This window comes from Capra hircus, chromosome 11 (genome assembly GCF_001704415.2).
Source record: "Capra hircus breed San Clemente chromosome 11, ASM170441v1, whole genome shotgun sequence".
NCBI lineage: Eukaryota > Metazoa > Chordata > Mammalia > Artiodactyla > Bovidae > Capra > Capra hircus.
Genome location: NC_030818.1, coordinates 3,650,085 through 3,662,675, shown reverse-complemented (window position 1 = coordinate 3,662,675; position 12,591 = coordinate 3,650,085). Strand labels below are relative to the sequence as shown.

At 55.5% G+C, this 12,591-nt stretch overlaps 1 protein-coding gene across 9 annotated transcripts in view; it reads right to left on the bottom strand.

Moving 5' to 3' along the window:
• Nucleotides 1-12,591, bottom strand: part of INPP4A (inositol polyphosphate-4-phosphatase type I A) — a 117,277-nt gene that overhangs the window by 49,458 nt on the left and 55,228 nt on the right. For 5 of the 9 annotated variants that reach the window (XM_018054888.1, XM_018054893.1, XM_018054894.1 and 2 more), the window contains exons 2-4: nucleotides 3,632-3,702; nucleotides 2,343-2,549; nucleotides 1,750-1,794 (exon numbers count right to left, since the gene is read on the bottom strand). In XM_018054888.1, the coding sequence (XP_017910377.1) occupies nucleotides 1,750-1,794; nucleotides 2,343-2,448 (151 nt within the window). In that variant the 5' untranslated portion in view covers nucleotides 2,449-2,549; nucleotides 3,632-3,702. Of the gene's footprint in view, nucleotides 1-1,749; nucleotides 1,795-2,342; nucleotides 2,550-3,631; nucleotides 3,703-12,591 lie in introns of those variants that run through there. The other 4 variants (XM_018054891.1, XM_018054895.1, XM_018054896.1 and 1 more) reach the window with 2 other exon arrangements.

Sequence of the window (12,591 nt, the reverse complement as noted above, 5' to 3'; positions counted from 1 at the left end):
CACTCTCTCTCCATAGTCAGCTTAACTCAACGTTTTCGTTACATCCATGTCCTACATTATTAGAGCTAAGCAGACTACTCATTAAAGGGTTTCTTTGACTTCTCTCCTGTGTTGGGCTCTGTTTCCCGGATCTTCCTTTTCCTCGGTTTAGTCCCTCTTTTGGATCGCTTCATTTATTTGTTTCTGGCTGGGCTGGGTCCTCCTTGCTGTGCCAGCTTCTTCTTCGGTTGCAGCGAGCTGGGGCTGCTCTATAGCTGTGGTGTGTGGGTTTCTCACTTGCAGCGGCTTCTCTTACTGCGGAGCACGGGCTCTAGGGCACACGGGCTTCAGCAGTCGTGATGCACGGGCTTAGGTACTCCACAACACAGGCGTTCTTCCTGGACCAGCGATCGAACCTGTGTCCCCTGCATTGGCAGGAGGACTCTTAACCGCAGGACGAGCAGGGAAGCCCAGGTTCTGTTGTTTCTAATCTCTTTTTTTCTTTCATGTTGTGAGCCTTCCAGCAATCTATTCTTTCATTCTGCTTTATATCACCTTTGAGGAATAATTTGTATGTAAAACACATCTACTTTAAGTGTGGCACTCAATTCTGATCAGCGCACACACTCCTAGACCCACCACGACTGTCCAGACAGGGAGCATCTCCGTCGCCCCAAAGGGCTCCCTGCCCTTACCTCACTCCCAGGTAAGCATTAACCTGTGCTCTCTCACTACAGACTCGTCCTTCTGACTTTCACGAAAATGGAATTACACAATACCCGGCCTCTTGTTACGGCTTCTTTCACTTTTCACAGTGCTTCTGAGACGCACCCAGGGGTCTATCAGGGATTTGGTCCTTTTCTCAGCTGAGCAGCCATCCTCTGTATGCACATAACATAGTTAATCTTCCAGCTGATGGACGCTGTTTCCAGTGCTGGTTATTATGAATAAGACTGTGATCAACAAACATACACCCGTCCTTGTGAGACATTCAGTTCTAAGAAGGTGGTCTCAGCAGGCTTCAGGGCATGTTGGCCTAGGCAGGCTCCCTGACAGTAACTGGGCGGCCAGCTGACTGCTCTGGCTGGCTTCTGAGGGCCAGCATTTCTGCATCTCTGTGGAGGACTGAGTTTACTTCCACCAGAGAGAGCCTCCAGCCTTGAGGAGTAGCCAGGCAGAATTAGGATGGGAAGGAGGAGGGTGGAAGGGGCGAGGTGGGCACGCCTCACTCAGCAGTCTTTCACGGACAGGACGAGGGGAAGAATACCAGCAAGTGTTGGGCCCTGGCGAAGAAGCTCCTGCAGGTGAGCCCACAGTGAGCCACGCTACCCGACTCTGGGCGCGCTCTCACTGAGGCTCATGAGCGGGGAGCACGTGGGCGTCAGCGCCTCTGCTCATGGAGCGAGGGTCTGAGCGCCAGAGAGTGGCACCACAGGGACAGCAACGCGGCCCTGAGCCCCATGTCCTCACCCCTCCCGCCTCTCCCCGGCGAGGCTGACTTTGCGTCTCTGGGGGCCCCCTCCTGCCCACTCCCCACACCAGCCTGGACGGAGCACGCGCGGAGGAGACGGGCGTCCCATGCCAGGCAGCTGAGGTCCCCTCCCATGCGCAGGAGGCCCCCAGCGGCCTCTCGGCCTCCCCTTCTCAGAAGCACTTTCGCAGCTGTGGCGGCAGCGACAAGGTCTCTGTACAAACTCCTGCCAGCTGTGGTGCTCTTGTTTTGGGTTTTAAGCTGCATGTATATTAACACAAAAAATTAAAGACACCTACCTAAGCTGAATTCTAAAATGGGCTCATCTGGATCTTGTACATTTCCTGGGTAGAAGAGAAATGACAGAAAAAAATCAGCCTTAATCAACTTTTCCCTGCTTTCCAATTTGAGGCAAAAAGCCCAATCACCAGTGGCGACGCAGTAAGCATACATCAAACCAGCAAGCTCTACATTTTGAGCTTACAGTGATGTATTGATATGTCAGTTACTCCTCAATAAAATGGGATGGGGGGGACCCGACACTCTGCCTCCTCCCAAACTGCTACACGAGATGGTCTGAGAGTCCTAGGAAGTCACGGACCCCGAGACTAAATCCCCTCCCCTGGGCCTGCACATCCACAGCGTGAAGGGCTTTTACTATGGTCCAGGCACCTCTCACACAGGCACTGCGGACACTCCCGCATTACCTACTGGCCAGTAAGCCATGGAGGTGCCCATGCAACCTGGAAAACCCCCGGCGGGCAGGTTCCAGGGCATGCAAGTCCCAGGAAGAGGGCTGACTTTCCCTATTCCAGCTCAAACGGGGCTGCCAGGCCCCACAGCCCCCGGCACCACCACAACAAGGGCCCACAGGCAGCCTGCTGAGGCTCACCTGCCAGAGAGAGGCCCAGCATGTCGCCTGCCACGTCGATGGTGGAGGCCCGCTGCACCGCACGGGCCCTGGCGCCATGGCGAGGGCTGTGCTCTCTCGCTGCCATGATGGCATTGGTGAGGATGACTTCCTGTTCCTGGGTCAGACCACGCCTGAGTCCCCAGAAGCCCCGGCACCACGCCCGCGTCCCCTAAGGCGGCAGCTGTCCTGGGAAACAGGAACAAACACTGGTTTAAACAAACACAAAAACTCAGAGAGACACTGTGGCCTCATGCAGAGAGCACGTGACCTACCCAGGCAAGATTCAGGGTCCCCGGCAGGTGAGGAGGGGAGAGTCTGACGATCCAGGTCCTGTCTAATGACCTCCTCTGCTCTCACCCACAGGACTCCATAAAGAGAGCACGGTCTCTACCCAGAGACGATCACATTAAACAATGCCTCAAACATAATCATAAACTATGGCTAGGGTTGGCTTTATTATGATTTCCCATTGACGAATCTCAAAGGAGCTTTAAAATGATAAGTCAGCTCACTGCCATCTCTCTTTGAAGGATAAGAGGTGTGGGAAGAGAGAGGTCTGCCGCCTGCTGGCCAAAACAGGACAGCGGAACCTGGGGACCAAAGGCACGTCTCCAGCCTTGTTCTCTGCCCCTCAGGGCCACAGGAACGCCAGCTGCGTCACTCGGGCTTTCTTTCCCATAAGGCACGACCATCTGTGCCTCAGTGGACAGTGCTGTGCTTCGGGCACGGGGTCTCTGGGCAAGGAGCCACCACGGGCTGAGCCGCCCAGATGCTCTGGCCAGCACGGAGCTCACGCGCTGCTCTGAGAGGCAGCATACTCGGCGAGGAATGGGCTTCAAATTCTTCCAACCCTTTATGCTGCCATTCCTGCTATCTCTAGCAGGAACCAACCTTTAGAAGTTCAAATAATTAGACCAGGCAGTAAGGCTGGTTTACAACATCCCCTCAGAGAGTGGAAGACGACAGAGGAGGAGTAAGCCGGGGAGACCGCCTGCCTCCCCACAAATACATCAATAACTTGTCAAAATATGGACCAGCTCCTACAGAGCAACTTCTAAACGACAGCACAAGACTCCAGGCCTCAAAACAGAAATCCAAGCAAAATTGTAAAGCAATCATCAATTAAAACTAAATAAATATAATTTTTTTAAAAATCCCCTCAAAGGTCCCCAAATATCCAGACACCCCGTCTTCTCAAAGGGTGTCAACACCTTTGTATCTGAAGGGCCTGAGTTCCCGCTCTTGGGTTAATTCACCCAGCAACTTACTGGACATGTTTGTCCTTGGGCCAGTAGAGACACGTGGCATCTCTTCACAGAAGCACATCCAAATCCATCATCTAAAAATAGAAAAGTATAAACTTAACAAGCTGAGCAGACATGAAGTTCTCGGGAATGCTTATTATAACATGTATGTTATTATTTTCATGCCTAAAAATGGGGGGAAGCCCAGTGCTACTATACGCTCCTTTGTGCCCCACACACCAATCTAAACTTTTAACTCAAAAACAGATGTTTTGCTCAAAGCCCCAAAGAATGAGAAACAGTGCTCACTCCTATCCCCCTTCCTGTGCTGATCAGGGGACCGGGGGCGCCGGCCCTGGGGGGCCTGCTGGGGAGCTGGGATGTGGCTCAGGGAAAGGAGGAGGTAAGAGGCTGAGCCCCAGGCTTCCTGCTACAAACGTCAGGCTCTGGGAGAAGCTGGGCACCTCAGAGGCTCTGCTTTCTGGTGACTAAGACGAGGGGGGCTGTACCCACCTGTCAGGGCGGCAGTGAGAAACACGCGCAAGGACGGGAGCCGGCACTGAAAATGTGGCTCCCAGCCCAGCGCGGCTGCCCGGTCCTGCGAGCCTCCAGAGCACAACACTTGGGCCCCAGCTCAGCACAGCACTGCTAGGGCTGCCAGGCAGACCTCGGCGGCCAGCGTGAGCAGCCGAAACTGCAAACCCCCTCCCCTGAAGGCTGTGTTCCTCCCCCTCCCACGGGGCACCCAGGGACCTTGGGCCTGGGCACGTCAGAGGAGGGCAGTGGCATGGCTGGGGACACCCCAGAGAGGTCGCCAAGGGGGAGACTAAACAGTGAGCCGACATCAAGAGGCATCACGTCAAAGATCTGCTACAATGGATCAGATGGAGAAAGATCTTACAGGACTGAGGCCTGTATTTTACAATAACACACAAACTGACCAAAAAAACTCACTAAAAATGCAAGTGGCAAAAGGCATGAATTCATAAAAGAGGGATGCTCAGAGAAACTATTCTGGAAAAGTGACCAAACTCAATCATGATAATGAGAGAACGTTAAGTACACCTACTGCCAAGTCGTTTCAGTCGTGTCCGACCTTGTGCGACCCCAGAGACGGCAGCCCAGCAGGGTCCCCCATCCCCGGGATTCTCCAGACAAGGACACTGGCGTGGGTTGCCATTTCCTTCTCCAATGCGTGAAAGTGAAAAGTGAAAGGGAAGTCGCTCAGTCGTGTCTGACCCTTAGCATGGACTGCAGCCCACCAGGCTCCTCCGTCCATGGGATTTGCCAGGCAAGAGTACTGGAGTGGGGTGCCATCGCCTTCTCCGTAAGTACACCTAGAGTTATCTAAAGTAGGCTCCTTAAAGAGGTTTTGCTTGTTCTTCTAATGAGAATATGCTTTGCTCGCTGACCTAGGGGAAACTCGACAGAGTTCTCCTACACTACTGATAACATTCTGGAAAGGTCTGAATACTCTAGAAAGCAATCTGACATTATCTATCAAAATCTGTCAACAATACAAAATTCTCACCAAGGGTCCCGAGATGCCTATCGTTTGTAATGATAAATACAGGAAGCAATCTAAATGCCCAGCTACAGGTAAGTGCATTTCGGAACATCTGTAAGACACACTACTATCTGGCTGCTACGATGATTAAAATGATTAATAAAGGCAGCATACACACAAAAAGTTCTTCAACCTCATTAGTCATCAGGAAAATACTAACTGCAACCATGAGATACCTCTGTGCACCCACCAGAACAGCTAAACTGGAACAGTCAGTACCAAGTGCTGACAAGGATGTGGAGTAAATGGGGCCCTGACACACTGCTGGGGGAGTGTAAGATGGTACAGCCATACCCACACTGAAGATACATAACTCAGAGTGCAACTGCTCACAGAAACGCACACTCAGGTGCACCAAAAAGTGTGTGACGAACACGCAAAGCAGTAACATTTATAATGAACTAGAGGGACTTCCCCGGAGGCGCACTGGTTAGGAATCCAGCTGCCACTGCAGAGGATGCGGGTCCGATCCCGGTCCGGGAAGAGTCCACGTGCCGCGGGGCAACTGAGCCTGCGCACAACTAGAACCCACGTGACGCAATGAAGACCCATGTGTCACAACTGAGACCTGACACAGATAAATTAATCAAAAGTAAAGAATACGGATGTTTCTATATTCAAAAAAAAAAAAAAAAAACCAGAAACAATCCAAGTGTCCATCCACAGCGGAATAGACAAAACCACACAGACGACCCTTAGGAACAACAACAAGGGGGAAAGCCAGGCGCACGAGAGCACGTTCTAGGCAACGCCATGGCTGTGAAGTTCGGGCACTGGGCGGGCGGGCGCATGGTGTGGGAAGTCGGGACAGCGGTGTTAGTGTCTCCGAGGGGCAGAACTGGCCGGGGAGGGCGTGAGAGGCTGGGGGGGTGGGGGGTTCCGTCTCCTGCAGGATGGCTCTTTGAGTGGATTCACTGTGGGAAAACTTCACTGAGCTGTTTGTGAATGGTCTTCACACCCAATAAAAAGGCTGATCCTTTCAATGGCTGTAAAAGAGTTCATGTCAGCTCTGCACCTCGTGTGTTTCTAATGGATGTCTACCTGTGCTCCGGCTAAAGACATTTAAAAAGAAGGGCCCAGAGGGACAGAGCCAGTCAGGGACCACTTGTCAACGATGACCACGTCTGGGGGCGTGCCAGAAGCATTTTCTTTCTCAGCTTACTGCCACCCTCCCGAATCACTGAGAACTGCACTCTGCACCAGCCAGAGGCAGAGGTGGCACCCAGAAATCCCCGTACTTGCCCAGCTGCCTGCGCAGCACGCTTCCTGCGTCTCCCCTTCATCGTCAGGACAGGGAGACAGGCCACTGACCAGAGGACCACACCTGCACCCCGACGGCCTGCCTCCCCAGGAAGGTTCCTCCACCAGCCCAGCCCCGCCTCTTGCAGGGTGCCCACCCAGCCACCCTCCTACCCCAGCCCCTGGAGGGTGGCGGATACCAGAGGCCCTGTGAGACTCTGGCGATAGTTTAAAGAGGAACATCTCTAGGCTAATTTTATACTCGACAGAGTGAACGGATCAGAGAAGCTTTTAGGTCAAAAGGATCTCAGAAGCCGCTTCATGGTTTTGGGGGGGCATCTAATTAAGACCGGCAATTTAAGTCATTAAGAACCATAACACGAAGCTAATTTGCACAGCTGAACTCGACTTCCCTTATTAGTCTCATTAATTTAAGGTAATTCACCTAGGATTCTTATATTCCCAAGGTCCCTGGTTTCCTCCTATCCCCATTTGAAGACCAGCACTCATTAGCAAGAAAAATGACATTTAAACAGGACAGAGAGGGCAGGGGAATTGTTTAGAAGGACGTGAATTTTTAGGAAAGAACCAAGAACTCCTGAAACTAACTGCCTCGGCTCCTCACTCTGTGAGAGACGTGTAACCTCCTCCATCCAACGTCCCTTCCACCGCTGGGGGCAGGGAGACATGGCCAAGGACGGGGAGGACCCATGGCTCACACAGCGTTGCTCCTGGAGGAGCTGGTCTTGGGAAGGCCTCCCCACCCCCCTTCCATAGAACAAGGCCTGGGAAGGGTCTAGAGGCCCCTCTGGCTCAGGAACCTCTACTGAGCTGGAGCTGAGGGGGAGGACGGCCCCACGGGCATCTGTCAGAACACTGGGTGCAGGGGGAGGGTCTTCTCAAAAGCATCTTAAAATTTTAGGAGTTGCATGGATGCAGTCAGAGAAATCCAGGCAGGGTGACTTCCTCAAGGTCACATGGAGGGTAAAGGATGAATGACCAGCCTCAACCCAAAGCAAGAAGCCCCGAGGCCACCTGGGGCCGCTCCTCTCCCGTCCCAGCCCTCTGCACTCTATCGCTGGCACCGCAGCAGCGAAGCTCCCTGGTTCCGTGCTCTCCAAGAGCGAAGGTCAGGGAAGGCCTGAGGAGTCAGCACAGCCCCTGAGGAGGAGGCTGGCTTAGGAATCAGAAAGAGGAAGCGCTCTCTCTCACATCCCCATCCAGGATGGGCAGTCACTGATGGATGAGGCGTCACATAGCTCACAGGCAGGAAAATTACTGCTTATAACCCAAGAAGGGACAGCTGCCCCTTCCACATGAAGCCTCCCCTGCAGCCAACAGCATGTTTGCAGCAGAGAAGGACCCCTGCTCTGTGGGGTGGGCCCCTCCCGGGTGAAAGTCCTTCCCGTGTCCCCTGCCTCTTGGTTGTAGGAAAACAGGCTTCATTCAGCTTCCAAGACCCTCCCTGAGTTCCAAAGGACAGATTCAAAAGTTGCTCATCAGAGAGGGGATACAAAAAACAGGGCGGAGCAGTCAAGAAGCAACAGCGCAGCCTTGGGGCAGAGTCCTGACCCCCCCTCGAGGAATATCTATAACAAAATGTTTGCATTCTTCTGCTGGAACTAGGGCCCTCACCCCAGGGGAGGACTTCAGGCTGAGCAACAGATTCCTGGAGCACTGCCCCAATATCTCACCATCATGCACACAGTGGAAGATAATGAACAACCTCCTCCCCACCCCCTCAATGATTCTCGCTTTAAAAATGATCACAGTCAAGCAGAAACTTTGTAGTTAGGGCTTCCATTGTGGCTCAGCTGGTAGAGAATCCACCTGCAATGCAGGAGAGCTGGGTTTGATCCCTGGGTTGGGAAGATCCCCTGGAGAAGGGAAAGGCTGCCCACTCCAGTATTCTGGCCTGGAGAATTCTGTAGATAGCCCATGGACTATAGGACTGTATAGTCCATGAAGTTGCAAAGAGTCAGACATGTCTGAGCGACTTTCACTTCACTTTCACTATGAACATGAGTTTGCCATCTCCCCACAGGTTGCCAGCCTGCTAAATAAAGCAGCCTTTCCACTCCTACTGGCACTTGTCTCTCAAGCATTGGCTCTCGGGCGTCAAGCAGCTGACCCTGGTGACGCCCCTCACAGAGGCTCCCTAATCCACCAGCCAGTCTGCACAGCAGGATGGTCCGCTTCCTGTGTGCTGGTGGGATGACCAGCCGGGCACCCGTGTCCTGCAAAGGCCAGACCTCAAGCCCTCGTTTCCTCCATATCCTCCTGGGTGCGGAGTTCAAGCCTAAACATAGACCAGGGGTCAAACAAGCACCTACCAAGAAAACATCAAGGCCCATGACGGACCTCACCTACCTGGCAGGTCCCTCCAGCCCCTTCGCAGGGACAGAGAAAGCTGGGTGATCGTGCAGAAGGGACACGCACCAGCTCAGATGCAGATGGTGAGGTGGTCATGGGATCCTCATTTCCCTGGACTCCCAGCTGCACACAGGGGCCTGGTGGGCAGTTCTACGCCCAGGGAACGTGGAGTCACTGGATGAAAGGAAACTAGGCCCCAGTGACTGCAGAGCAGGAGCAGAGCCCCCACGCCCACCCTGAGCCTCACCTGAGTAAGAACCCTTCACACACAGGCAGTCTCCTGCACTGCAGGCAGTTTCTTTACCTACTGAGCCACCTGGGAAGCAAAGCCAAATACGCCTCCTTCCCACAAAAGGCCAGCAACGCTGCCTGAGGAAAAGGCTCAGGAAGTAACTGGGCAGGTAAGGCCGGAGGGCCCAGGGACAGGGACCAAAGCAGAGGGCTCTAAGCAGGCACACAGGCAAGCCTGAGGCTCGGCCCCCTGTGCTCTGGCCTCGACTCCGCCAGTCCCAGAAACAATGGTCCCCAGGGCCCTCAACACCGGCCCTTCCAGGACCTGGAAGCTTGGGCCAACCAGCAGAGGCCCAGAGCTGGGCCGTGCGCCCAGGCGCCTGCTCACTTACTGCTGCTTCAGACCCCTGCTCCTGCAAGAGTGACAGAGCTTCTCCCAGCCTCAGTTTCACCATCTGTAAAGGAATCACAGCACCGTAGGATGCCCCGAGGAGCAGCACCTGTGTAAAGAAACCCGTGACAGCCCACAGAGCCTCCAGTGACGCGTGCATTCCTCCCCTAGGCGGTTCCTAATCTTCCACATGCCCAGTCTGCCCTGCACTCGCCCTGGGGCCTCTATGAGCCAAAAAGGCCTTCCCTCCAGCTGAGTCTCAATTCCCCAGCCTCCCTGGGTTCTCCAGCCACAACTCTGCCTCCAGGTCCATGACACTTTGCTGTGCTTCAGCTCAGAGCGATCACAGACTCAAACAATATCACACAAATTCAGGCCTAACAGCCGTTGCTGGGAAGGAACTGGTGAATGGAGGTCCGTTCCTGGAGGTGGTAGGCCTTGGCGGGGGAGGCCAGGCTCTGCTATCAAGACCTGGTGAGCCACTGGGAGCCAGGGCACCTCCACGGGCCACCTTCCTGTAAGGTGAGGATATGACTGCTAGCGGGAGGAGGCCGTGCCCCATCAGAGGGGCGGGTGGACAGAGACCCCACCCCAGCCCTAGGGCTGGACAGCCTGGGATCCAGTTCTCCAAGGGGTGGCCCCACGGCCCCTCTGTGCTGGAAAGAGCCTGTAGGGAGGCCGCCTCCTCCTTCCCCTTCGGGGCAGGGACCCAGATCTCACCTACTTTCTGCTCCAGCCCCTGTGCAGAGCAGGGGAGCGGGGAGGGGGTGGGTTCAGGCTTTGACTGGGACCCTAAGAACAAGGCCGAGCACATGAGTGAGTTTCAAAACAGCAGTTTGGGGTTGCCAGTACTTAAACGCTGGAAAGTGACGTGTCTCAGAAAGGCAAGCACAGGGAAACGAGAAATGTGCTGCAGCTGGTGTACATTCTCACCTGCAGACCCAAACAAGCCGACCCAGGGCCCCAAGGGGCCTGCGCTCACTCAGCAGGGTCCGGTCGATCTGTCCCCTCCTGCGTCCGCCCATTTCCTCAAGGCCTGCTCACTGACAGTGACACTGAACGGACAGTGAAGCAGTCAGTTCACCCGATTCAGTTAACGAACCTGCCCCGCTAGTTCAATGAATACGGCGGCAGACAGGATTCAGTGCCCTAAACCTAGACTCCAACGGACGCACATCTCTGGACTCCAGTGGGAAGAGCGAGGCTCCAGGTGGGCCGCGGATACCCCTCTCAACCAGGGGTCCCCAGCGTCAGGGGTCTGATGCCTGGTGATCTGCGGTGGAGCTGACGCGGTAACAACAGAAATAAAGTGCCCAGTGAGTAGAGCACACTGGAATCACCCCAGAGCCCCCCCCCCCACACTGTTCCATGGAAGAAGTGTCCTCCGTGGGCCTGATCCCCGGTGCCCGCCGCTGTAAAGGACTGGGTGTGGGGGCTCTGGGGGGGGTGCCCTGAGCAGGACAAGCCCAGGCCCTTCCGGCCCCTGCTCCCCACCCCGCATCGCCTGGCCCCTCAATCCTCCCACCCCGATCAGCATGGCTCCATCCTTCCAGCAGCTCCAGCCAAGACCCAGATCAGTGTGAGTGCCTGGCTGCCTCTTCCTCTCATGCCTACACCGCAACCGTCAGTGACTCATGCCAGCAGCACCCTCCCCACAGGTCCAGACGTCAGCCCGCCTCAGCACGTCTGCCACGCGGCCCTGGCTTGACAGCCCCTGCAGCCCCTTCTGTCCCCGTGAGCACTGTGGCCCCTTCCCTCCTCTGGCTGTGGCCTGTGGCCTCCTGGCTCTAGAAGTCCTGGTCAGCTGTCCTCTGTGAGTCCTCCCTAAAAACCAGCTCCTGCAGGGAGCCTCAGGCACACCCCGCTTTAAAAGTGCAGCTCAGCCCCAGGGACTCGCCTGCAAACCACAAACCTCCAAGGGACTTTCTGCAGGAACTTACCTGGAACTAAGTCTCTGTGAATAAAGGGCTGACGAGCGCTCATGCTGAGCACCACAGGCCTGGGTGCTCACCTCTAGAAGGGAGAGGAGACAGTTCCACAATAAGCGCACGGCATGTGGGGGCATCTCGTCAGCAACACCTCAGGGGCCAGGTCTCGGGGACCCAGAGATGAAGAGGAGGTACCCTCAGAAAACGTATCACAGAGAACATGAGTGGTGGGCAATCTGAGGGCCACGCTGGTGGGACGTCTTCCAAGACCTTCCCTGGCTGGTTCCCCCGGTTCCAGCAGGGGCACCCCGGGTGCTGAACCAGGGATGAACTGACCCCATGTCCTTCACGACACTCCCCTCACCCCCATGCTCCAGGCTCCATCTGCCGCCTGATTTTACATCAGCTCCCCAGGACGCTGTGGACAAAGACAGCGCGGCTCCGAGCACACAGGCCATCGTGAGAGCCACCGTCAGTGCTGGGGACTCTCCCAGAAGGTCCCGACTGCAACCAGCCTCACGGCCTGCTCCTCTGTCATCTGGGCCACTCGAAGCCCTCACGTAATTAAATGCAAGTCTGTCTCTGTGCTGGCCTCTCGGCAAGACCACAGAAATCCCCAAATACATGTGTTTAGGATGGAAGAAACCATCCAGTATTTATTGATTCCCACTGTCCGTGAAGACATGCATCTCCCAGGGGATCAGAGAGGGGAGGACCAGGGCTTCCCTGGGACCCGGGGCTCAGCGTGTCTGCAGCCTATGAAGGAAAGTGTCATCACAGACCCAAGGCCCCACCCCCAGGTACTCACGCAAAGCTGGGTTCTAGACGCAGCCGGCAGAGAACTCTGGCTCCCAGCGCTGGACTGCCCTGTTCTCTGCCTGAGATGCTGTCTCTTCTCCTCTTTCCACCCAAACCCAAGGCTGTAGGGCCTGGCCTGTGCCTGTCTCTGCCTCGCCCTACCCAGAACTGGCCACCTGGAGGCTGGGCCTTACTCCCTCCAGCCTCCTTGACGGAAGCCCCCCACCGCCGCCCTGTTCCTGTGCTTCTCCCTCGTGGGAGAGGTCTGTGCTCTCAGTGAAGAGAGCAGCCAACGTGGGTGTGGCCGCAGCTGCTCAGGGCTCCTGGGGCCAGAGCGCACAGAGCGGGTGCCCTCCCAGGGCGGTGGCCCACACCCTAGCTGCAGCAGTGCCCTCTGCTCACTGACCCGTCCCGGGGGGACTCAGTGACAGGGCTCCTAGCCTGACCAGAAAACCAC